The following is a 27,362-nucleotide window of genomic DNA, read 5'->3' as shown; positions in this document are numbered from 1 at the left end:
CTGAGTTGGGAGGTTATGGGGGAGAAGTGGAGAAGGTGGACTGGGAGAGGCAGAATTCCAACGGAAAAAGGCGATTTCAACAATCCAGGTAAGACATGAGGGCTTCCACCAAAGAAGGGGTGATGGGAAATGAGTCGTTTAATGAGTGTGTGTTAAAAGAAGGTATGACTAGATTCTGTGACTTTACGAAATCTCTCTCACACTCTCTCTCTCTCCCACACACACACACATACACACACACACACACACACACACCCCTTCCTTTATGGTAAGCTAGCATTTTCACCTAGGACTCCAACATAATGCAAAGGAGAGGAAGTTTCCCATGTAGCAGAAAGGGACAGAAGTGACGGAGCAGAGAGGTACGGGGTTTGCAGCAGTTCCCTCGGAGGAGGAGTCCTATGCCTGCTCTATGGGTCACATATGCCCACCTCTAAGTCTTTCCAACCAAGAGCCTCCCTAGAAGATGAATAAACCACAGCAAAGACACGGCAGAGGTAGTTAGCTGCCTCTCAGTATCCGTGCTTCTCTTCATCCTTAGAAACAACCCTGCTAGCTAAAACGCTCCAAGCCAAGCCTTTCTTGCTACCCATGACTATGCCCGGGGTCAGTGTGAAAACACCTCCCCAGTTTTCTCTGTACAAAGAGAAACTTTGTTCAGCTGTAAGCCTGAGATCAAGAGACTTAAATTCAAAGAATGAGAGAACCAGCAATGAAAGAGAAGCAGCGTGTTGCCTGGGACTTCTGGGTAGACTCTTTCAAATACAAGGGGCATACGTCCTTTCCCCTTCCTCTTTTCCTGAAACACAGATGAGATGGCTTGAGCGTCTGGAGCTATCCTGGACAATGAGGTGACTCCGAGGATGGGACTCACACACTAGGATTGAGCAATAAATACGACACTGGATCTCAGATGACCCTGGACTCAGGGCATCAACCTAGACTGCCTAATTCAGGTCTTCTTTCAGGTGAGAGAAAGTATTCTTGTGTGTTTCGGCCACTGTTTTTAAGCCCTGTGTTACTTGCAGCAAAAGGAAATTCCTGGCTGATACAGGATGAGGCCATTATTTTGTGTACAAGGCAATATAAATTTCAGAATTTTAGGTTGTAGAAGTTCATTGGTATATTTTTTTATGGGCTTGGGGTGGAGCCAGATTGAAGAGGAACCTACCTAAACTAATACATTGCCTCGCATGTCAATTTCTTTCCAACAACTGCTCTCAGGAGAGCCCGCTACAGGTGCCTGCAGCCACCCTGGTTGAGTGCCCAGGGTCAGTGTGAAAACACCTCCCAGTCGTCTCTGTATGAAGAGAATCTTCGCTCAGTTGGCTTGAGCCTGAGATCAAGAGACTTAAATTCAAAGCATGAGAGAACTTAGAAGACACACCATGATTTTCAGAAACAGAAAAGGCCCATCACCTTCTCTGCAGTACAGTGCTTTGCCAAAAGGCTGTGGAAGGCACTTGAGGCCAGTAACAAATCGATGAACACATGGTATTTTGTTTATTTTACTTCCATTTAAACCACTTCTTCAAAGTGAGGCTTCCTAAAGCCCGCTGATCACTGCCTTAATTGAAGCAAAGAGGCACCCTTTCCTCTAGTGCCTAAAGAAGTTCTAAATGGAAACATGAATAAACAAGCAAATGAATAAATGATCAAACTAATTAAGGCACTCGAGGATGGGGAAGGAGAGAGAGCTGGAGGGAGGCTTACGCCCGGCAGCGCAGGGAGGACAGCTGGGGAGCTCACCTTCTGGAAGGTCCTTCAGAGGAGACCCAGTGCTGCGGCCTCCCATGAGGCCCTTCGGAATGCAGCGATCAAGCTAGGGAGGGCCAGGGAGGGACAGAAAAAAATGTCAGCCTCAGGCACCTCTCTTAGGAACCTCATTTCCTCCTAGAAGCACCAAGCTGAGTGCATTTTAGTCATTTGGAATCCTAGCACAAGTGCCTGTCCTGTACCTGCCAGGTGGCAAGGTGGGGACCACAACTCTCCACGGCTCAGCGCTGTAACTTCAGGAGCCCCGAGAAGGGGCGGCCGACTCTGAAACTACTTTCTCCGCCTGGCTGATGACTCAGACCACAGCTTCCCTCCTCAGCAGGACTGCCAGATTTAGCAAATAAAAATACAGGACTCCCAGGCCCATTTGAATTTCAGATAAACAAATAATCTGTTTCAGTGAAGTGTGTCCCAAGGTTTACATGGGACAGAGTGATGCTTTAAAAAACGATCTGAAATTCAACTTGAACTGAGTGTCCTGTATTCTGTCTGCCGACCCTACCGTTAGGGCTTCAACTCCACAAGGATCTTTCACCAGGCAGAAATGAAAACTCGTCTATGGCCTGGACTCCTCAGCACCTCCCTCTTGGTGTGATGGGCATGGTTCCCTTACACACATTTCAAGAAGCTCCCCCTGTGTGATGAGCCCCAATCAGAAAAACCCAAGCTATGGGAGTTTTTCTAAGCAGAACTACTTGAACATCCAAAGACCATAAATCTCGAAGCCTATCAGTCATCCACTTCTCAGCGTGAATAAGTCCATCAGATTCTCAGGGGGAAGTTTTCCTAGAAGGGAAGGGGGGACAGGAAGTCACACTGGGAAGGGGGAGAGAAAAGGAGGAAAGTAGGGTGGGCAGGGGGTGTCCCCAGGCGAGGAAAGCTAAGTCAAAACGTTCAAGAGAAACATCACCGCTGGCTGGGGACCAAACCCTGTTGCCTGGCAACATAAGAGGCCTACCCGTGTTGACAAAACTGGTAGCAAAAATACATCCCATACTCTGATTTTCTTCAACTGAGAAATCAGTCACCCTGCTGCTCCCTCTAGGGAATGCCAGTGGTTTACAGGAGGGGGAGGGAAGGGCGATCCATGTGGAAGCAGCAATTTCATTGATTTTATTGATAATAGACGGAAGCGGGGATGGAGGCGGGGGAGGGAAGAAAGAAAAGAAAAAGAGAAACATCCAAGGAGCCTCATGGTTTCAGATTCGGGACAGAACTCCACATCCTGCTTTCCCTCCAACCACTGTCCTGCGGTGACAAACCACATCTGTCAGCTTCAAGCAGCACTTATGGGAATCAGCCAGGCCTCAGCAAAAGGCCACTGAAAGGAAAAGGGGACTGTCCCTGAGAAGCCCCCAACAGACTAGGCATCGGCGGGGGGCACGGGGGCAGCACCCCCAGCGTCATACTGCCCCGCTGAGACCCTGCTGGCCACCAGGCAGGAAGGGGTCAAATGCAAGTGGTCCTCGCACCACAGAAGAGAAAACCTCAGATCTGCCACACTCCCTCTCCAGTCATGGGAGAGTGGAGGATGCTGGAAGCACGGCCAGCCCAGCAGGAGGGGCAACGGCTCCAAAAGGGGGTGGGTCCTTCTGGAAGCCTCGAGACCTGCTCTATGTCAGGAGCCTTCACCCTGGGTCAGAGGCTACCCCTCGTCTCCCCACTGACCCCATCTTGACACAAGATTCTAGGCCTCCCAGTGTGGCTGCTTCTTCCCTGGAATCTCCAGCCAAGACTGCAAGGCAGGGCGGCCCTGCGGGCCAAGGAGGGTTAATAGCACATCCCCCTCCTGCCGTAAATCACCAGAAACTCTGCTTCGGGACAGGTGCCCCCATCACCCAGCGGCCTGCCCTCAGCCCGGGCGCATGGGTGATGCAGTTCCCAGGAACTGGCCCGTGGCCGCCCAGTGGGAATGTGACCAGGATCACAGGGACGGACGTCACTGACCCGGCCCTCCTCACGCAGACAGCTGCCACCCAGGCAGGCACAGGCTCAGCAGAAACAAAAGTGACCAGGAAAGAGGGAGGCAGGACGGAAGTGCACTCAGGTCCCAGGAGGGGAAGAAGTTTCAAGGGGCCACCAATGACTCGGCAAGAGCCTCCCAGGTGCCCCAGGGCAGCAGAGGCAGGGAAATAACTGCAGAGGAGCCCAGCATCTCCCCTTAGCCCTACGAGTTGAGTATCTCTCTTACCTGTTCCCATAAGACGTGTCAAGACGTGGTCAGGTTTTCAACAGTCCCTAAATACTGTCAGGGTGCCAGCACCAGGCTGCAGGCAACAGCCAGAAGCAGGGAAATGGGGGTTCAAATCTTCGCTCCTCTCCACGGGGTCTGTGGTCTGGGCACGTTCCCTTACCTCCCAAAGCCTTAGTTACCGTCCCCTCCGTGTGATGACAGTAATGATACCATCGTCTGGCCACCTTCCGTCAGGCCCCAGGGGGTTCATGTCTATAAGGGACCCACCCCTGCAGGCCCAGGCACCCCACAGATCCGAATAAATGAGGGCCATGGGAGCCCCTTGAATAACCTTTCTCTAAGCCTCAGTTTCCTCCTCTGTAGAAGGTTTTTTTAAAGTACTGCCCTTCTTCCCTGGTGGCGCAGTGGTTGAGAGTCTGCCTGCCGATGCAGGGGACACGGGTTCGTGCCCCGGTCCGGGAGGATCCCACATGCCGCGGAGCGACTGGGCCCGTGAGCCATGGCCGCTGAGCCTGTGCATCCGGAGCCTGTGTTCTGCAACGGGAGAGGCCACAGCAGTGAGAGGCCCGCGTACCGCGTAAAAAAAAAAAGTATTGCCCTGGTGCTTGGGAAAGTGCCTGGTGTACAAAGAGCGTTACAACAACCCTCCTTCCCCTCCATCCTTGACCTCTGATGGCTCTGTCCACATCCTGTCTTCCCCGAAACAGTCACCTCTGTGCTGTCCACGCCCAGAGCCCCCCTGCAGCGTGCCTGCATCACTGTGGGGCTCCCACTCGGGCACCAGGTGCTGCTAGAACCTTCAGGGGAGGAGAAGCTCACCACCTTCTCCCAAGGCTACACCTGACTGCGCTTCAACTGCCTGCTGCCTCTTCGGGTCACAGCCTTGGAGTTCTCATGACTCACTCTTGGCAGCTGGTTAACCACTGAATCCGATCCAGCCCCCTCCACGTCCTCCCAGATCAGATCACAGCACGGGAAAGGCACATGTGAAGGCCCGAGTGATGGTCTCTGGGCTGCGAGGCTTGTTTTCTCATCTGTATTATGGGGACACGTGGTGCCTGAGACACCGCTGGACCTCCATGCGGAGCTGCCACCAGTACGAACCCAACATGTGGCATCAGTGCCCCATCAGTCTCTCCAACACAACCTGAGCCCACACACAAGGGCCACCGCGGCTACTCTACCCAGGCAGGAGGCTAGGCTGAGGCTGCACCCTCCCTCATCAGGCCATGCGGTTCCCTCCCTGCCTGGTCCTTCAGCTGCCCGAGGCCCCACCACACAGCCCCGGAGCTGACAGACTCAGGCCAGGTCCCGTCCATGCCGGCTCCACCCTCAGATTGCGGCTCCTCTGTCCTTTACCCAGACTGTCTCATACTCAGGGGCCCAGGTGTGTTTCCAAAGCTTTACACACATGCGCACACACCCCGTGACCTCACTCCACCGGCCTCCTCCACACAGTCTACACCTGTGCCATCTATACCTGTTCTCTAACAGATGTTCCTCCCCACTGGGCTCTCCACTTGTTGAGTACGTTGATCCTCATTATTCAATGGATTCCATATTTGTGAATTTGCCTACCCGCTATGATTTATTTGTAACCCCAAAATCAGCATTTACTGCACTTTTGGAGTCATCCACGGACCAGCCCAGAGAAGCAAAAAAAATGTGAGTCTTGATGTGCACGATGCCAGCTGAGGCCAAGCAGAGAGGACCCCCTGCCTTCTGTTCCGGCTGTCAGGTTGCAAACACCCATCCTTCTCACGGTCTACTGAGTGCCATGTTTTTCACGTTTTTGTGCTTTTCATTGGTGGTTCCTCTCTAAGGTGGCCCCCAAGCCTAGTGCTGAGTGCCATCTGGGGTCTTCCCTAAGCACAGGACAGCTGTGACGTGCCTTACAGAGAAAATACGTGTTTTAGATGAGCCACTTCCAGGCGTGAGTCATTATGCCGTTGGCCATGCGTTCACTGTTAATGAATCAACAATACAGTACATTCAGAAAAAGGAAGAGGAAATGTGCAGATCCGTACAAGACGCTGCTCCAGTAAGCGCTAACGTCAAGTCTGTAGTGCAAGATGAAGCCATGGAAACGCGGCTAAATGTGTGGCAACAATGCCTGAGAGGTCACGACAGAAGCACAATACGGTGTGGGGCTGAAAGCCAGAGAAATTTTTGGTTCCCTCACCCAGGGGCAGGGAAATATTCATCCCTTCTGGGCTAGTGTTTCATTGTAAAGAAACATTGTATAGAATTAATAAGACATACAGATTAAAGAAGGTGCCTTTAAAGAGAAACATACATAAAACAAAATTGTGTTTGATGAAATTGTGACCAGAGGCTCCCAGGAACAATCCTGTTTCCCTGGGAGCAATGCTTCACTCCATTTCTCAAATGAAGGGGGAAAAACCACACACACACACACACACACACACACGAATCCAGATCAGTAACAAAGATTCTACTTTTGCCCAAAACATTCCATCCCACACAACTTTTATAAGACTGCTAAGAGGGGACTGTCAGCTCTACGGGACACAGTCTTTCTTCTGTTCTTGACAAGTGGCTAAAATAGTGCATGACACTTAGTAGGAACACTGTAAATATCTGTCGAATGAAAGAAAATAATGAATTAGAAGAAAAAAAATTCATGGACAAGTAGAGTATAAGCTGTATTCACATACACTTGCATTTTCGTCCCATCTCTGCAAAGTCCCAGGCTTCCTGTTCTCCACTTAGGGAAGGTCTTCTGTAAACAAAATCAACATCCAGATTTCCCAACAACAGAAGACTATGATAGTGATTAACATAAGAATTCAGGGGATTATCTGACATATTTGACTTACTCCTTTCATTGGAAACATGACTTCCCTTCCATTCAAGGTCCCCGCCATTCATCCGTTTGGGCTTGGAAGGCTTTCCATCAGTCGCAAGGTAAGTCAGCTATCCCCTCATCGTCATTTTCGATCCTCTGCCACGTTTTATCTTCACAAGCAACTTGGTAGGTACCCACCCTGCCTGGGGTCACCCTTCTGTCTCTACATCTTCCATATCCCCTCTCCCAGCCAGCAGAGGACTGTTTCTTCTTCCACCCACAGGGTATCTTTTTGCGGTGGTGTATTTGTTTTGTTTTTTAACATAGCAGATCCACCTTGGAGATATAATATTTGATAGAAAAATACATCTAGAATAATAACTTAACATTCATTTTCTTTCATCCAAATGCTTTACAGGAACTAACTTAATCACTGTGGTAAACTGCAAAAATGGCAGTAATACTTTGCAGGTATTTTTGCAGGTGGAGTTTATTTTTTCCCTACCTCTTTCTTTTGGACGAGCCATGTGACTTACTCAGACCAGCAGAACATTAACAAATGTGATACAAGCAGAGGCTTGGAAAGGGCTTGCCGTTTCTGTTCCTAGAATCCCAGCACCATGTGAAGAAGCCCACACTAGCCTGTTGGATGCGATGCACGTGGTCCAGCCACCCGACACCTCAGTTGACAAACGCTTGACAGATAAAGCCATCCCAGGTCAGCCAACGCCCCAGCCAACCCACCACCTGACTGCACATTCATGAGATCAGCCAAAACCTAAGTTCAGAAAACTTGCCCAGCAAAATCATGAGCTAAATAAATGTATTAAGCCACTGAGTTTGGTTTGTTTCATAGCAACAACTAACTGATACACAATTCCATTTTAGAGATGAAGAAATTAAAGCACAAACATTAAGTAACCTGCAGAGGTCCCATAGCTATTAAATGGTAAAATGGGATTAAAAGCCAGGCAGTCTGGCTCAGAGGCCAAGCTTTGCCAGTGGTCCTACAGTTAAGTCAGCTAAGTTTCAAACATTTCCCCAACCACTTACTTCCCCCAGGAGGTTAAAGCACGTGGACTTACCTGGTCCCATAAACACAAAACGGGCAACCGTCAGCACTGAATAACCCTCACTATTTTGCATTTATGCTGCCCTTCAGGGTTCCAAAGTCTCCTGACACATTCCAATCATTTCAAAATCCAAAGGTCCAGGCTTCCCTGGTGGCGCAGTGGTTGAGAGTCCGCCTGCCGATGCAGGGGACACGGGTTCGTGTCCCGGTCTGGGAAGATCCCACATGCCGCGGAGCGGCTGGGCCCGTGAGCCATGGCCGCTGGGCCTGCGCGACCGGAGCCTGTGCTCCGCAACGGGAGAGGGCACAACAGTGAGAGGCCCGCGTACCACAAAAAAATCCAAAGGTCCACCGATGGATGAGTGAATAACAAAATGTGGTCTACACATACAGTGGAACATTATTCAGCCTTAAAAAGGCATGAAATTCCAACACAGGCTACAGCATGGATGAACCTTGAAGACATTATGCTAAGTGACAAAAGCCAGTCACAAAAGGACAAACTGCACAACTCCACTTACATGGGGTACTTAGAGGAGTCAAATTCAGAGACAGAAAGTAGGACGGTGGTTGCCAAAGGCTGGGGGAAGGGAGGAGTGGGGAGTAATTATTTAAGTACAGGGTTGCAGTTGGGAAAATGATAAAGTTCTGAAGGCGGATGGTGGTGAGGGTTACACAGCAATGTGAATGTACTTAATGCTACTGAATCGTGTACTTAAAAACAGTTAAAACGGTAAATCCTATGCTAAATACAGTTTACCCCCATTTTTTAAAAAGGAAAAAAAATCACAAGGGTTGGAACAGGCAGTGATAAAATGACAGGCCCAGTGATAAAATGACAGGCCCGGGGCCACTGTTGGACTAGTTAGAACACAGGGAGCAGAGAAAGCAAGAAACTGTCTTCCATTCAAGTTTGCTGAGTCACACGGGCTCCACGCCCACCCACCCCCCTTCAGAATGTCCCCCGCCACACACTGAAGGCCAGATGGGCTGGCAGATATGTCAAAGCCACCTTAAAAACAAGCTCTGGCTCACGGACAAAACCCTCAAATAAATCAAAGCCAGTTTCCTGCCCCCACCTGGCCCAGGAAAAAAAACAAGTGCTCTGCCCACTCTTGGCGGAATGTGGATTGGGTTTTCAAGATCACAGAACTGGATCCGACTCCTGGCAGGAAAGTGAGTTGACATCAGGAGTAAAGTCAGCGCAAATTTCTCATGATCAGACACAATTCCTACTGGCCCAACAATCACAAGTCTTTGTAAACGCTTTATGGAAAACCAAGCTGTAGAACTCTTTTCCTTTGAAGTCTCCGCTGTTCGCTGAGACTCTGGACGGATGGACAGGAGCTTTTCAGACATTATAAAACCATCACTACAGCATTACCTCTTCTTTTTTTTTTTTTTTTTTTAAAGGAGGTATACATCAAATATTAACAGAAGGTATGGGGACTTATTTTCTTCTTTTTGTCTATTTTCTGAATTTTCTACAATCTTTTTTTTAGTGAAACCAAAATCTAAGATCATACAGGAATTCCATCATCAAACATTAGCTCATTTAAGTCCTAAGGACACCTCAGGACTCTCACGGTCCGTGACCATCACTGTTTCACTGTTTTCAGATCACTGTTTCCACAGAGACGAGGATGCTGAGGCTCTGAGAACGCAGTGCCTCACGAGACACACGTGGAGGAGACGCTTTGACGGCATCTCTCAGAGACCATCCCTGCTACACACAGTCAGAGGAGTTTGTATATATAGAAAGGAAGGGGTGGGGGTAAAACCAGAGGAAGAAAACAGGAAGCCCCACTTGGCAGCCCCCTTTACCACCAGGAAGGTCAGAGACAGACTCAGCCTCCTGGCCAAGCCCAGACGGCCCACCGTCCGCAGAGATAAAAAGTGACATCCTCACCCAGCCTCAGCCTTTGAGCGCCCTTCCAGTTCCTCGGCCAGAGACCAACAAGGTCCCTTGGGGCTAAGGGGTAGGCGTCACGCAGAGCCTTTTCTACCCTTCTTCCTGCCCACCTGCGAGAAGGCAGGAGTTCGGCCGGGGGTGGGGGGGGGGTGGCGGGGGCGGGTTTGCAGGCATAATGCCAGGCAGGATTCCCTCAACATTCATCCTGGGCTCTGCCAGCTGACAGAGAGTCACTCAGCCCCAGTCTGTATCGCCTGATGAGGCCTGATGACTCAGTGGCTTGACCACGGGACTCAGTAACTGCACGGTAATTGTCCTCACTGGCCAAGAGATGAGAGGAAGGCGCAAAGCCACACTTCACTGCTGCCCAGCAGTGGGACCCTCCCAACGTAGCTCCCTCCTACCTCTTTTTCCATCAAAGAGGATTGGGGTGAGGAACAAAAAGGGAGTGGTGTGAAATCTATTCCAGGTGTGTCACAGCCAACTGGGGACCCACCCACCAAATGAGATTTGAACGAACCCAACCCAGATGAAGCTGGATTTGCCAGTCATGCTCCTATCCCTCTGCAGGGAAGAAGTTGTGAGTAAAGCGGCCATGGAGAGGGAAAGCCCAGGATGCCAACGGAAGGCCGGGAGGAACACCTGGTCAACCTCATCATTCACTCATTGGTTCATTTGTTTGTTTCCTCAAGACATGAACACCTTCTGTATGCTGGCAGTGACCCAAACAGACCAAATTCCCTGTCTGGGAATTTGTGGAGTTTCACTACTATAAACAAGTAAACAATAACAGGTCGGGGATGAGAACTGCTATGAAGAAAAAGCCAATCAAGGAATGAGGGCTGGGGCGGCAGAGACGGTGGGCTGGCAGTTGTCATTTAAATGTTAGCCCAGGAAGGCCTTGTTGATAAAGTGACATCTGAGCAGAAAGCTGAAGGAGATGGAGTGGACCGTGCAAACCCTATGGTTAAGACAACAAGAAACAGGGGGAGCAGCAGGTTCAAAGACTCTGAGGTAGGAGCATATATGACATCCGTTCAGCCAAAGGAGGGGCAGGCCCATCAGCTGGGGCTGGTGGCTCAACGGCCAACCTCCAGAGGCCCCTGAACACAAAGGTCCCTTCCCCAGCTCTGCTGCAAAATCTAAGCTCAGGGGACCCCGTGGGGAAACTCCCGTGGGGAAGCCACTGCCGAGGCTCCAAGGGGATGCTTTCACAGACCACTATGAAATCACCCCACGGCATGGGGACGTGGATGTTTTTATATAGATATTTGTGTCCTCAAAGGGACCATAAATTCAAGTGTTGAAGACTTCCAGAAGAGGAGGTTTCATGACCTCCTCAGCACTGACCCAATGTTTACATTAAATTATCAGAAATTTCTCCTCAAACCTAACCAGAACCCTTCTCACTGCAAGGTCAAGACCACTACCACCCTGGGCTATGGTGGGTGAGACACATCGCCAACGTGGGGCACTTTGGAGGGAGGATGCCTTAGGGTTGGGGAGCTTCTGGGGACTGGTGAGCACCTTCTGGAGAAGGGCTCCTTCTCTCTAGAAAGCTGCAGCCTGGGTGGGGCCCCAGAGGGAGGCGGAGAGAAGGACGGCTGCTCAGGCTTGTGGCAGGCCAACAAGTCACGGGCACTTGGATGTTGTACAGTCCAGGGCAGCAGGACAGGGAAGGAAGGGTTTCGGGCAGCTGGTCTGTCTAGGAACAAAGGCCACATTATCTGGAAGGTTCCAACCAGAAAGCTCAGTTCAGCATTCAGAGTGCAAAACCCAAATACGTAGCTAGAATCTCAGCAGAACCACCAAAGCGTCAAGGGGATGAGAAATCTGAGGGGTGCACGGAGCGGGGCAAGGAAGAGGAATGCCCGAGTCCTGGCCCCTTATCCTCGATGGCTCCCATCTTAACACATTCCTGGGGCTTCGCTTCCCAAGGGCTCGCTTTCCCATCGCCTCCCCCCAACCGCCCCAGCCCAACAGCACACTGCACACACACAGTGGGGGCCTGCCGTGGTACCTGCACTCGCTGAGTATCTGCTTACAGGAAGAGACCCTGGGAGGCGACAGCATCTTCTGTCACATCACACACAGCAGGGACAGGAACTCAACCGGGACCAGCTCCTCAAGAGTCACCTGAGCAGGAAGCCCCAGTGTGGTCCAAGGGGTGTGAGAGCCCCCAGCCCAGGGCCTGGCACACAGCAGGTACCACCATGTGTTGGGAGCTCTTTTCCTTCCCATTCACGGGGCCTGCATCTCAGGCTGGGAAGTCCTCGCATCGGTGACGATCCAAGGAAGACACTCTGAAACCAGCAGCCCCGGCGGTTGCCTGACCGCAGCCCCTCTGCCGCCCCTTTTCTGGTCTTGGTTCCTCTGTTGCCTATTTGGGCTCTCAGGACAAAGAACCAATGTTCCAAGAGAAGCAGATGGCTAATTTCTCCCAAACCAGGGAGGAGAATACGAGGGAGGGAGTGTTCCTCCTGCTGTCCGACAGGCAGTCATCAGGGAGGCAGAGGACAAGCCCAACGTTCTAAGCACTGCCTCTGGTCCGGCCACCTGGGAGGTGGACCTGGGTACCAGTTCCAGCAGTAAGGCAGCGCCCACTGGTAGGGGCATCCAAATGCCAGCACGCTCACCCTACTAATAGTACCAAGAGCGGGAGTGAAAGCAACCTGTGGGGGGGAGGTAAACAAGGGGCTGACTCCAAACGCACCTGTGGACAAAGCCACGGCTGTCCCGTGCCCCTGAGCTTCAGCAGGAGGCCCACGAGTCAGAGGTGCGCCCATGGTGTGGGGTGGGGTGATGGGCAGAGCAGGAGAGCTTACCTGCCTCGCCACCCTCCGTGCCTCCCAGTAGGGCTTCGAGTCTTCCACAGCTTTGCCAATTTTCTTCACCAGCTCATCCAGTTTCACCGTTGCCTCAACAAGAACAGAGCGGAACTTCTGACGAATGTCCTGCAGACAGGAAATTGAGGACACAGTTCAGGCTTAAGAAGGAACGTGCGGAAATCTGCTTTACTTAACCAGAAGCACCCAGAAGGGCCTCCACTCGGCCTACAAGCCCCTGATTTCATGCCTTTACAAGACGGTGTCTAGAGCACTTCCACGATGCTGGAGTGTCCTAGGAGCTGCAATGGTCAGTATGACAGCCACTGACCACACATGGCTACTGAACACTTGACACTGACTAGCAAGACTGACGAACTGAGTCTTTAACTTTCATTTTAAGTAACTATATTTAAATGTAAACAATGTGGCCAGTGACTACCTCATTGGACAATGCAGGTTAGACTGAAAGGCTCCATCCAGGGGAAGATGCCCAGTCCGGCCACACCTGGCAGCTTCACTCCCTAATGACGGCACCATTTGCTACACTCCCATGATGTCCCCATCCGTGTAACGTGGTCAACATTAAACAGCGGGTACAGATTTCCCACATGCCAGACCCTGTGCTAGGCCTTGGGCTTGGTCCCTGCTTTCAGGGCACTTCCTGTCTGGTGGGTGAGGGAGGCATTTACAGCCCAACCCAGCGAGTCTGAGCCAGGATGGGACCAGTACAGGTGCCGTGGAACCCAGGGCAGAGAACCTCACCGGGCCAGGTCAGGCGGGCAGGGGGAGGGGGACGAGGTTAGAGGGAGACTCGCAGGAAACTTCCAGGGGTTACTATCTGCACAGAAGCCTGAATCATGGATGGGCACCTGGGGAGGAGAGAAAATACTGAGTCCAGAGCAGGTGGCAGACCAGTGCCCACCGGGCGGGGGGAGGGAGTAGTGTGGCGTTTTCCAGAGACTGAAGGAAGCTGGACGTCTGGAATGCAGAGAATGGCTAGAGAAAAGGGCGGCCACCCCTCCCAGAGATGCCACGAGCAAGGTGGCCGGCATAAGAGTTTGGGAGAGAAGAACAGGCAGGTGGGCGGTGCCAGGGTTAACCACATTGTGAAAGTCAGGAAACCAGATCCATGGATGCCACAAGGAGGAAAAAAAATTAAAAAGACAACATTTAGTCCCAGGTCTAGGAAGACATGTTGGATGGTCGGTGAGGGCTTCAGAGACCCCACGTCCCTCCCCTCTACTCCTCTGCCCTCGGGCACTGGCCTGTCACAGCCATGCCTCAGGGTGCGTGCGTGCGTTTGAGAGCAGAAGTGGGTGCCCAGGGAAAGAGGAACAACACATGATCACCAGCCATGGGGCGGCCCCAAGAGCAGCCGGCCGCACTGCTGGTAAAACATGTGTGCTCTGCTGGCTACAAAGGGGCTGCGTCACTATCTGAAAACTATTTCTAAACATAAAATTATACGGGCCTCTTGGGCCAACAGGATGGCTCATGGGGGTGAGGAAGGCCCCGATCACTTCTAATTTCCTTTCCCCCATCATCTCATACCGTGGGTTTTCTAGATGGGTTTGAAAGTGCCAGCGCTGCAGCATATGAAGACGTGGCCTTTGTCTTGTATGGGAGCTTCTCAGCTCCTGAGTCCCATCCTACTTCTAACAGAGGCCTTGGTTGCTTCCCCCAGGCCTGTATCCTCCTCATTATCATAATTTTCTCTGCCTTCCCTCCTATCTGGCCAGGCTTGCAGTCACGTGCTACAGCTACAGCTGCCGAAAACAGAACAAGACTAGGCTTGTCCTCCAGAGGACGCGCCACAGATGCATGCAGGCCGCCAGGGACAAGCAAAGCTCCACCGAGCTTCTGTTAGACTTGACTTCCTGTACGTGGGAGGTAACATGTTGTCTAGAGCTCGGGATTTGTATCAGAGAGATGGATCTAATCCTGGTTAAACCTCTTTCTGTGAGGCCCCCGTCAGGTAACTTCCTTATGAATAATTTTTATTACCTATAAAATGGTGACTTTCCATCTCATAGGGAAGGCTGTTGGAAGGAATAAGAGAGAATGCAAACATAAAACACGTACTAGTTCCTGGGCACACGGCAGGTATTCAATAAATGCACACAATTTTTTTCCCCCGGCATAAAAAGAGACCCACGATCCTATTAAACACCACCAAGGGGGTGGCTCTGAGGCAGGGGGAGCTGACGTGAGGGCGGGAATAACCTGCTACCATGTGGGCAGAGGCTTGGCAGATGCACCTACACACATGGCTGAATCCTCCCACTCAGCCCCCTGGTGGGGGAGGGGCCAGCACCACGTCCAGACCACAGGTGGGAACACCAGCGGCCAAATCAGTCAGAGTGTGACCCAGGGCAGGTCATGCCACCACTCTGCACCTCCTCTGGGAAATGAGAACTGTGCCCCAAACCAGTGGCCTATGGGCCCACAGGCTTAGGGCCTTCAGCCGCTACGCTGTGTACTAAATGTCAGGAAAAATCGTGTACTTTTTTAAATGCAGATGCTCACATTTCTCGTAAAAAAAAAAAAAAAAAAAAAAAATTTTAAATCAGATGATCTGGCAAAACTGGGCCCCCATTCCTACTTGGCAACCCCTGGCTAGAAGTAAAGGAGAAGACACCCCTTGGAGACTGTCCTTTCCAGTCCCCATGTCCTGTGCCTGAGCCACACCCAGCCTGCTTCACTCACTGAGCTCCCCTGCCAGGCCCTCAGAGACTTCTGATTTGCCCAGAGCTATTCTGGGCACCAGTGCATATAAGCCACCTGCTTGCATGAGGCGGGTACAGGGAACAGATGGACAGTTTCCCTTGGGGCAGACACTTACAGATGCTTTCATTCCATCAGCATATGCAGTCACTAACAACCTTACCACGTAGGTGCTGTGGTTGTTCCTTTTTTTTCTTAATTGAAGTATAGTTGATTTTCAATGTTGTGTTAGTTTCAGCTGTACAGCTCAGGTGTACAGCACAGTGATTCAGCTATACATGTATATCTATTCTTTTTCAGATTCTTTTCCATCATAGGTTATTACAAAATCTTGAGTATAGTCCCCTGTGGGTGCTATGGTTGTTATCCACATTTTACAAAGAGGGAAACTGAGGCACAGAGCAACTAGGTAGCTTGCCGAAGGTCACAAAGCTGGGAAACAGCACAGCCAAGATTTAAACTCAAGCGGTAAATAAATAAGCACCGTGCAGTGTGATAAGTACTAAGACCTCAGTCTACACGCTGCAGTGAACACACAACCAGGAAGGACACACCCAGAGAAAGCACCATTCCAGCCAGGCCTTGGATGGAGGAGGATTTCACCAGACAGAGAAGGGGGCATCGGAGGACCAGCAAAGCGAAGGGTGGCAGGTGGGAGGGCTGGTGGGACGGAGGAAGGAAAGGCACGTGGGCCACACTGAGGCCTTTGAACTCTATCCCACACGCAATGGGAGACAGGGTGGGTTTCTCGTGTGAGTCTCATGCCTGTCGTCAGCAATGCTTGAAGAATTCTCTACCACAAAAAACAAAAGTTCGCATCGTTCCCTGGACGGCATGTCTGTGAATAGATCTTTCCTAGCTGTAACGGTGTAAACGCCGAACACTGACTACAACGCGGTCCTGCTGGGAGGGACGGGGGTGGAGGAGGACACAGGAGGAAGGAGACTAAAGCCTCATCTTCCATAGGGGGTGTCCGCAGATAAGAACTAAAACTAGGGCTTCCCTGGTGGCGCAGTGGTTGAGAATCCGCCTGCCGATGCAGGGGACGTGGGTTCATGCCCCAGTCCGGGAAGATCCCACATGCCACAGAGCGGCTGGGCCCGTGAGCCACGGCCACTGAGCCTGCGCGCCCAGAGCCTGTGCTCCGCAACGGGAGAGGCCACAACAGTGAGAGGCCCGCATACCACAAAAAAAAAAAAAAAAAAAAACGAAAAAGTCAAGAAGTAGCCACACAAAGCCTACTGTTTAGAGTCACAGAAGTAACAGAATCCAACAGCACATTAAAAGAGTCAGACACCATGATCAAGTGGGGTTTATCCCAGGAATGCAAGGATTCTTCAATATACGTAAATCAATCCACGGGATACACCATATTAACAATCTGAAGGAGAAAAACCATATGATCATCTCAGTAGATACAGAAAAAGCTTTTGACAAAATTCAACACCCATTTATGATAAAACCTCTCCAGAAAGTAGGCATGGGGGAACTTACCTCAACATAATAAAAGTCATATACCACAAACCCACAGCCAACATCGTCCTCAATGGTGAAAAACTGAAAGCATTTCTTCTAAGATCAGGAACAAGACAAGGATGTCCACTCTCGCCACTATTATTCAACACAGTTTTGGAAGTCCTAGCCACGGCAATCAGAGAAAGAAAAGAAATAAAAGGAATCCAAATTGGAAAAGAAGTAAAATTGTCACTGTTTGCAGATGACATGATACTATACATAGAGAATCCTAAAGATGCCACTAGAGTCACAGACGTAAATACCTAAATAATCAGCTAAAATATGTTAAACTGATCAATTAAATTGCCTCTAAGGGAGAAATAAATGGGGATGGGGTGGGGGGAGGGTGTTGTCTGTTTTATTTTGTTTTCTGCCCTTTTTAAAATTGTAGTAAAATATCACGGTGGATTTTTAAGCAGAGGCATCACCAGATCAAATCTGGGTTTTACCAAAGAGTGGACTGGGGTCTTCATTTGAGTCTGGTCGGCAGATTCAGGGACCACCAGCCTGGTCAAGCGTGTGACCATCAAAGGGTGTTGGGCCCAGGAAATATGATTTGACGTCAGTGTCTCCCTCTATAAAAGAGGCTGTGTTGCCAGAGAGGATGACGCATGGCTGGCCGACAGCCAAGTACCAACAACTTATTCATCCAAGACGTGTTAAAAGCTAAACATAAAACCAGGCTTCTTCCTGATAAAAGAGTGGGCCTAGTTCTGGTACCATCCCACAAAGGGTCATGGCTACCTGAGTAATAATTCACTACAAATGCTGGGGTGTGGGAGTCCACAAACCAAAACCTTTCCTACCTACCCAACCTAATAGCCCTGATTTTCCCAGGCCTCACCCTGGTCCCAGAACTGGTCCCATGCCTGGCCAATCAGTCGGGGATACTCCTAGCCTCAGGGATTGCTGAGGGAGGGCACGGGACTGATCAGAACCAGTAAGATTTCATTCTGGGACTTTTCTGAAACTGTTAGAGGAACTTTTTGCACTGAGATGGCTGAGAAGATGGAATGAAAGCTGGAGCAGACTGCAGCCATCTTGGCACCATGAGGGCAAAGCCTGCCAAAGGCAGGGAGGGAGTCCCTATGACACTTTGAGCTCTTGGTCCTAGCAATGCTTTACAGTCTAACCCCATACTCCACTCTCCTAGAGGCAAAATAATGCACACACACACCCAATTGTCCCCCCTTGCTTTATGCTGTGTTTAAGCCAGTTGGAATTGAATTTCTATCATTTGCAACTGAATTAAGCTTTTAAAAAAAACTGAAAAATACTGGATGCCTTAAAGTAGTCACATTAATGTATTCAGGGAGGGGAAAGTCAATCTACAGTCTATAATGTGGCAAAGCACTGTAACTAAATACAGGTAACTGCTGGAGGGCTTCTGCCCCTGATAATAAAGCCATGCTTATGAGGAGCAGGGTCTGGGGAACTTAATTCAACCTACCCTGTATAAAGCATTTCCTTTTTTTTTTTTCCCTTAATCCATCTTAAGGCCAGCTGGCCACAATTGAACTTGTGTTTCTTGCCTTATTTCCTAGTGTGAGAAAAGACTCGACCGTGGTTCCTTGTCTCCTACAATTACAGGCAAATGTGTCTCCCAAGATCAGAATGGGGGCTGCTTCCAGGACTGTCCAGGGAGGAGAGCTGGCTGTTTTCCCTACGGTAAGTGATCCATGGAGGGAAGCAGTTCAGAAGTACAAACACCTCAGGAGAACGAGTAGAACTTTCACCAGTCAACAAAAATAAGCCACATACCAGCCAGGGCTGTTTACCAGCTGATTTTTTTTAGATCACCACTTGAAGGAGTTCTAAAAGGGCTCCCTCGGCCTGGATGAGGCCTCAGATCTTCCAATCTCAAAACTGTGTCACATCCATCAGGTGACTCAGACTGAGGGCAATTTATTCACGCAGAGAACTGCTGAGGGTGGCAGTCTCCCTGTTTGAATATGTCAGTGTGTCAAAAATGCAGCCCCCTATCAGACAAGAACCTCAGCCCCACGAAACCAGCACCAGCGTGCCTTGGAAACAGCGGGCAGGGGTCACCACCCTGGGGACAATCCCGTTTTCTGGCCAATCCACTCACCCAAGCCTCGATGATCTCACCTGTAAGCTGAGAAGGGCAGCCTCTCCCCTTCACAAAGACGTCCCCAGAACCAAGCGAGATCAGGACACGATGTCAGTTTTTAAAAATAACTGTCCTACAAATTAAGGGTGACACCAAACTTCAAAAGATCCCTAGTAATGCCATTTATAAATACACTGCTTTCTGCTCATGGAAAGATTTCACAGGCATGATCTGAGACTCACAAGGACCCTGCAGGACAGGATGGCCAGGCTCAGCAAGAAGGGCGGTCCCCAGTCTCCAGATAAGAGACCTCAGCCCCAGGGGAGAAGTGCTGTCTTGACCTAAGGTCACACGCAGGGGAGCATCAGGCTAGCGTCAGGAGCACAGACCCCTAGTCCTAAGTTCCATGTGTCTTTCCCTTCACCTCTGGCTCCCAAAGTCTGGTCCAGGGAACACGGGGGTAGGGCCTGGGGGTTCCCTGAGACCTTTTCTGGGAGTCTGCAAGGTCAAAACCATTTTCATAATTGAGTTCGACTCAATTTGCCTCTTTCACCTTCATTCTCTCATGAGCGTTGAGTGGAGTTTCCAGAGACTACTTGAGCGGTGACATCAAGAGACAGAATGCAGAAGCAGAAATGAGCATCCAGCTCTCCTATTAAGCCAGACATGAAAGAGACTCATAAAAGCCATAAAATGACAGCTTTCTTTTCACGGATTTCTTTTGGTTTGGGAAAATAGTTATTTTTGATAAGATATATTCTTTACGCTGACAGGTAATAGGCTTATTACTGTCATTTTTAATGAATGAATACAAGTGTTTATAGCAACTCTGTTTTAATCTCTAACACGGCAGATATTGTAGATGTTCCCCACAAAAAACAAAAGCTCTCTGAAATGCTCAGTGATCACAGGAGTGTAAAAGGAACCTCAGGCCCAAAAGCATCGGGCGAGGTTTGCAAGGCACAAATAAGAGACACGGATGTAGAGAACAAATGTATGGACACCAAGGGGGGAAAGCGGTGGGAATGTACTGGGAGATTGGGATTGACATATATACACTAATATGTATGAAACAGATAACTAATAAGAACCTGCTGTATAGCACAGGGAACTCTACTTCACTTTGCTGTACAGTAGAAACTAACACAACACTGCAAAACAACTATACCCCAATTAAAAAAAAAAAAGAAGCATCGGGTCAGCTGGTACCACCAAACCACACCCTGCCCCTGGGCTGCCCTGCAGAGACCCTGCTGGAGGGAAACACCAGTGTATTTTCAGTAACAGAGAAGCAGTTATTCCTTCTCAGGCCTTCCTTTACTCCTTCGGATTTTCCCAAGAGGAGAAAGCCTCCATTTGGGGTCACTATCTCTTCACAGCCCTTCTTCACGTTTGCTAATCTCCTTTTTAAGAAAGGGGGAGTTAGGCTCAGAGCCCTCCCCAAAGGGAATCTGCTAGAATTTGATAAGCAAAACAATAAACCCACTGGAAACAAAAGAGCATTGCTCTGCAAAGTCAGCAAGCGGGACCCTATGAGTTGGGCACGTCCATATGATTCTTCACTGAAGTGAAAGAGTGGCATTGACATATATACGCTACTAAATGTAAAATAAATAGCTAGTGGGAAGCAGCCACATAGCACAGGGAGATCAGCTCGGTGCTTTGTGACCACCTAGAGGGGTGGGATATAGGGAAGGTGGGAGGGAGGGAGGGAGACGCAAGAGGGAGGGGATATAGGGATATATGTATACATATAGCTGATTCACTTTGTTATACAGCAAAAACTAACACAACAATGTAAAGCAATTATACTCCAATAAAGATGTTAAAAAAAATAATAAAAAATAAAATAAAATGTTTTAAAAAAAGCCTGCTTGAAACAAAGTTATTTCCCTTTGATGACTTTTCACTTCTGGTCATGAAGTCTCATTTTCAAACAAACTTAAGTACGAATGTGAATCCATGTAAAGGAAAATACAGAATAAACAGTACATGAGAACTAGAACAAGGCAAAAATTATGACAGAGGCAGAAGAACGAGAGAGTGGAGATGTAAAGTCTCTGTATCAGGAATGTTCCAGAATTCCACGATGAAAGGCACGCCCGGAAACACTCCAACTTCCTGACCAATTCTAAGGTACCTGAAACGTTTTTAATGTTACTACAACATGTTTTTTCCCTACCCATCCAATCTATTCTTTAACAGCACTTGTGGTAGCTACTAAAACACACAAAGAAACCATTTTCCTAGAGCTTCGGTGAAAGGGATCAAGTGTCCTCCAGGGCTGGCTGCTAGAACTTTCTGCAACAATGCAGATGTTCTGTATCTGTGTAGCTCACTACAGAGGCCACCGGCCACAGGCGGCTAAATGAAAACTTGAAATGTGCTTAGTGCAGCTAACTGGATTTCGTATTAAATTTTAATTTTTAAAGTATACTTCAAATCGCCCCATGGGGCTAGTGGCTGCCATCCCGGACAGCACAGGTCCAGCTCCTGGACCCCAGATTTCACCCCGCTCCCCACTTGGAGAGATCACACCACACTCCCGGGTCCTCCTGCTGCCTTGTCTCCTTGCCTCTGGCTGGTTTTTCTTGCCACAAGGAGCGGCTGTCACAGCCCTGTGAGAAGGGAGGCCAGGACAATCTGATTTCACCTTCAGGAATTCTGCAGCAGAGGCAGAAGTGGAAAAACGGCGCCAGGGCAGAGCCGGGACCTGGGGAGCCAAACCAGAAAGGCCGAGGCAAGAGGGCCCAGGAGCAGAGAAGAGGCAGAGGTGGAGAAGCGGGGGCGAGGGCAGGAGCCCCCGGGGGACTGGAGCCAGCCCCTCCGCCCAGCACCCCTCAGGCCCAATTCTCCATCAGCGAGTTTCATCCAACCAGGGAGCCTGGTGAAGACAGCTGCAAAAGGATGGAAACGTGCACGGAAAAGAAAGAAGGGGGAGACAGTACCAGGGCCTCCGAGTTGGAAGCAACAGAATCACTACCGGGACCTCTAGCCTAGCTCCCTCCGTCCACCCCCGCTTCTTTCCCACCTCAAACCCCAACTTCAGAGGCAGAGGCTTCTTGAGGCGTCTGCCAAAGCCTACCTTCTGTGGGGACTGTGCCTCACGTGTAAGCAGAGCCCTACTGCTGTGCTTCTGACACAAGACCCTCTCACAGGGGACAAAACGGAGGAAGCCAGAGCGGGGAGAGATGGGGACACAGAGAGAGTTGACCGAGAGGGAAGAGAAAGCAAACGAGAGAAGGGGAGGCAGCAGAGGGGAAATGCGGGCAATGATCCTGCTTCCCGACCCGAATTCTGCAATTACACAGCCACATCATTTACCAACCTTTGGCAAAGGCACCTTTGAGAGTGAGGACTGCGAATAACGATGCTGGGATGCCTGGTGTCCCTGCTCAAGGCTCTACAACGCCCTCCCCACCCTTGGGGTTCATGAAGGAAAATCCTGCCTTTTATTTAAGCCGTTTGAGTGGTTTGGAAGAAAGTGTAGGGGATTCCATCCCAGCTCCAGACCCAGGGGCAGGCCCTGTGCAGCTCGGCAGCCTTGGTGACAAGGTCAGCCCTGCTTCCTCTTTCCACAGCACCACACCATCTGTCCTGTTTCTGGGCCACCAAGAGCTTCCTTCCACTGAGAGAGGAGAAAAGGAAAGTAAGAAAAGACAGTTGGTCAGCATGGTTTCCTGGGGCCAGTTGGCCTCTTCCGAGGTTATCAAGGGTCTGAGAGCTTTTTTAGGCCTAAGTGGAACCAAGTTACTCCCAGGCAGAAAGGCTGTGCTCTAGAATTCTGATTTGACTAGAGGGATGTTTCCAAACAAGCAGGTGAGGACACACTCCCATCTCCCAGAGCACAGGCAGCCCCCGCAGCTCTCCCCACACTGGACCACCCAGCTTCGTGCAACATCAAGATTCCACAGCCATTTGGAGGCCGAGTTAAGGCAGTCGGTAGGTCTGGGAATAAGGAAAAAGCTCTTTTTTCAACGTTTTTAGTTTGAAATAATTTCAGACTTGGAAAAAATGAGGGTAAGATGCAGACTTGATGTCCCTTTACCCTGAAGTATTTCAGTGTGTATTTCCTAAAGATGAGGACATTCTCTCACAGAACCAGAGTACGATGATCAAAATCAGAAAATTAACATTGATACGATGCCATTAAACCAGTCTATGACTTTGTTCAAATTGCATCAACTGTCCCACCAACGTCTTTTACAGCAAAGGGAAAAAGATATTTTTCCTGGTCCAGGATCCAGTCCAGGACTCAAACGGCATCTACTGTCAATCTCTCTCTAGTCTCCCTACTCTGGAAGCATTCTTCAGTTTTTCATGGCCTTGATAGTTTTCAATAATATGAACCAGTTATTGTGTAGAATGTCTGTCACTGGGAAAGACTCACTTTCAATTCACCTTTTTTGGTGATGTTACATAGGCAGGAGCCACCAGGATGGAATCTAACCAATTACAAAAAAATATGTTTAAATAGCCTAAGGTCCAAAGCACCACAAAGGAGAAAACCCAACAGCCCTTTCTTTAGTCTTCAGGCACAACGGTCAATTGTATGAGGCCCAGGAGGAGGGACAAAAGCTACATAACCACCCTACACACACACACACACACTCAGTCAGACACACATACACAGAAAGACACAGGCACACTCATGCACACACAGACACCCTCTCTCACACACACAGTGACACACACATACACAGCAGAGCTGAGAAGGCTGAAAGGACGCGCTGCTTTTTTCATTCAGAGCCAAACGCATGTGTTTTTTTGGGGGGGTTTTTTTGCGGTACGCGGGCCTCTCACTGTTGCGGCCTCTCCCGTTGCGGAGCACAGGCTCCGGACGTGCAGGTTCAGCGGCCATGGCTCACGGGCCCAGCCGCTCCGCGGCATGTGGGATCTTCCCGGACCGGGGCACGAACCCCGGTTGAGAGTCTGCAGGCGGACTCTCAACCACTGAGCCACCAGGGAAGCCCCAAACACATGCTTTTAAATCCACAAGATTCTTTGTGTGAGAGGAGGCAGAACTGCTGAAACTGAGGCATTTTATGGAGTTCAACCACAAGTGAACTATCTCCATGTCTGCACCAAAAGGCTTAACATATTTCCTCAATTTTAAGACTCACTTTTTTTCAAACATTTGCAAGTATTAGGGGTACTTCCCTGGTGGCCCAGTGGTTAAGAATCCGCCTGCCATTGCAGGGGATATGGGTTCGATCCCTGGTCCAGGAAGATCCCACATGCTGTGGAGCAACTAAGCCCATGCACCACAACTACTGAAGCCCGCATACCCTAGAACCGCAACTACTGAGCCCACGCACCGCCAACTACTGAAGCCCGCACGCTCCAGGGCCTGTATGCCGCAAATACTGAACCCACGTGCTTCAACTACTGAAGCCTGCGGGCCTAGAGCCCGTGCTCTGCAACAAGAGAAGCCACTGCAATGAGAAGCCTGCGCACCGCGACAAAGAGTAGCCCTCGCCTGCCGCAACTAGAGAAAGCCTGCACGCAGCAGCAAAGACCCAATGCAGCCAAAGTAAATAAATAAAATAAAATAGGCCTTCCTATTTTAAAAAAATGTGCAAATATTGGATTTTAGACGGATCATACAAATAATGTGAACATTTATCAGGGGTGATGTTTCAGCCACCCATCAAACAGTTATGCAATACAAGGTCTGTTTTAAATTAACATGAATGTCAGCATCAGGGCAATGGTGAGTTCACGGCCCGGCCTAGGGAAGCTCGAGGGACCAGGCAGTGAGGCCTCTGTGGAAAGCATGCGCCCCCATCCCAGCACTCCAGGCAAGCTGCTGCCTTGCTCCTCTTGGAGGACCTTCCTCCTGACTGCAGCTCACGGAACAGAACGGAAAGAAAGGAGGACGGAGGATGTAAAGGAAACAAAGTAAAAATCCACTGCCATTGGTTTAAGAGACACGGAAGAACCCAGAAGTGTCTAAAAACAGGAAAAGTGGCTGCTTCTAGCAGAACTGGGGGTGGGAAGGAATGAGGCAGAGGACTTTCATTTTCTCAGGGGCTTTTCTTCAACTATGTGCACGTATTGCTTCAATAAATATCAGACTTTAATTTGGCTGCAGCACAGATTGACCAATGTTTTGTATTTCCCCATCATCAAGACTGAGGGGGACTCAGCTCACTCAGCATGTGGCTAGATTCAAATCAAAATCTCAATCATTCCAGTAAACTGGTGCAGCCGCTATGGAAAACAGTATGAAGGTTCCTCAAAAAACTGAAAATAGGGACTTCACTGGTCGTCCAATGGTTAAGACTCCGCGCTCCCAACGCAGGGGGCCTGGGTTTGATCCCTGGTCAGGGAACTAGATCCTGCATGCCACAACTAAAGATCCCACATGCTGCAGCTAAAAGAGCCTGCATGCCACAACTAAGGAGCCCACATGCTGCAACTAAAGATCCCGCATACCGCAACTAAACATCCTGCATGCCACAACTAAAAAAGATCCCACGTGCCGCAACTAAAGATCCCACATGCCACAATGAAGATCCTGCACGCAGCAACAAAGATCCCGCATGCCACAACTAAGACCCAGCGTAGCCAAATAAATAAATAATTTCTTCTTTTTAACTGAAAATAGAGCTGCCATATGATCCAACAATCCCACTCCTGGGCATATATCTGGACAAAACCGTAATTCAAAAAGGTACACGCACCCCAATGTTCATAGCAGCACTATTCACAAAGCCAAGACATGGAAACAACCTAAACGCCCATTGACAGATGAATGGATAAAGAAGACATGGTACATATACACAATGGAATACTACTCAGCCATAAAGAAGAATGAAATAATGCCATTTGTAGCAACATGGATGGACCTAGAGATTATCATATTAAGTGAAGAAAGTCAGACAGAGAAAGACAAACACCGTATGGTATCACTTACATGTGGAATCTAAAATATGGCACAAATGAACTTATCTACAAGTTTGTGAGGACTCACAAACATAGAGAACAGACTTGTGGCTGCCAAGGGGGTTGGGGGAGGGATGGATTGGAAGTGTGGGATTAGCAGATGCAAACTATTGGAAGTGTGGGATGGATTGGAAGTGTGGGATTAGCAGATGCAAACTATTATATAGAGAATAGATAAACAACAAGGTCCTACTGTATAGCACAGAGAACTATATTCAATATCCTGTGATAAACCATAATGGAAAAGAATATGAAAAAGAATGCATATATATGTATAACTGAATCACTTTGCTATACAGCAGAAATTAACACAACACTGTAAATCAACCATACTTCAATAAAATAAATTTTTTTTTAAATCTCGGTCATTCAATATCAGGGCTGGAAAAGCCATTGCCCATCATTTAGCTCAGAGGCTGCCATTTCACAAAGGAGAAAACTGAAACCTCTCCCAAGGATGTGTATTTGGCGAGCGTCAGGGCAAAGACTGAAAACTTGTTCTAGATCAGGATTCTTTCATCTCAACAGCCTCAGTGAGGACCTCTGAAGCAGAGCCTCCACACCCACAAACACACATATTAAAAACTACTTCAGGGGGCTTCCCTGGTGGCACAGTGGTTGACAGTCCGCCTGCCGATGCAGGGGACACGGGTTCGTGCCCCGATCTGGGAAGATCCCACATGCCGTGGAGCAGCTGGGCCCGTGAGCCATGGCCGCTGAGCCTGCGCGTCCGGAGCCTGCGCTCCGCAACAGGAGAGGCCACAACAGTGAGAGGCCCGCGTACCGCAAAAAAAAAAAAAAAAAAAAAAAAACTACTTCAGGGCATGGGCTCCAGTCTCAGACTCCTGGATTCAAATCTTGGGTCCTCATCCCATTGGCCATGTGACCCGTGAGAACTGGTTCAATCTCCATGTCTCATCAATGTCCTCAAGACATTGTGTTAGTTTTGAGAACTAACAGGATAAACTATACAAACCACTTAGCACAATGCTTGGAATAACAATAAGCTTTTGATAAATAATCGTGACTTTTACGCAGGTGTTGTTATTCAATAAATAGCAATGGTTAGAAAGGGAAGGGCCGAAGCTGGCTGAACGTATTATATGCTAGGTACTGTGCCAGGCCCTTTACAATCATGACCTTATTTAATCCTTAACAACCCTGCAAGATAGGTATTGCTCTTCCCACTTTAGAGAGCAGGAAATGAAAAACCCAGAAAAGCTAAAAACCTTGCCAAGACTGCACAGCTTATGAAGAGGCAGAGGGAGAATTCAAACCTAGCTCTCCTGAACTCCCAAGCCCATGCTTTTCCTCTATTAGCTCCAAAACAAGTTTTCCTGTGCTTTTTTGATCCCAGGGTTCACAGCATCAAAGTATGATTTGCTTGAACAAGTTCCAACTTGGGGAGTGGATCCAATTTCCAGCAAATGCATGCAATACCAGGATCCTATTTCTGCAGTGGGGACGCTAGCAAAACCCGTGGCAGGGAAAGAAAGCAGCGCTCAAGAGCTAT

General features: G+C 49.4%; 1 protein-coding gene across 4 annotated transcripts in view; it reads right to left on the bottom strand.

Moving 5' to 3' along the window:
* Nucleotides 1-27,362, bottom strand: part of SH3BP5 (SH3 domain binding protein 5) — an 88,859-nt gene that overhangs the window by 39,369 nt on the left and 22,128 nt on the right. For 2 of the 4 annotated variants that reach the window (XM_032631505.1, XM_032631506.1), the window contains exon 3: nt 12,589-12,717. In XM_032631505.1, the coding sequence (XP_032487396.1) occupies nt 12,589-12,717 (129 nt within the window). Of the gene's footprint in view, nt 1-9,760; nt 9,821-12,588; nt 12,718-14,595; nt 14,631-27,362 lie in introns of those variants that run through there. The other 2 variants (XM_032631507.1, XM_032631508.1) reach the window with 2 other exon arrangements.

This window comes from Phocoena sinus, chromosome 4 (genome assembly GCF_008692025.1).
Source record: "Phocoena sinus isolate mPhoSin1 chromosome 4, mPhoSin1.pri, whole genome shotgun sequence".
In the NCBI taxonomy this organism is placed as follows: domain Eukaryota; kingdom Metazoa; phylum Chordata; class Mammalia; order Artiodactyla; family Phocoenidae; genus Phocoena; species Phocoena sinus.
The sequence above is the reverse complement of the archived record's forward strand: the minus strand, read 5'-3'. Positions and strand labels throughout refer to the sequence as shown.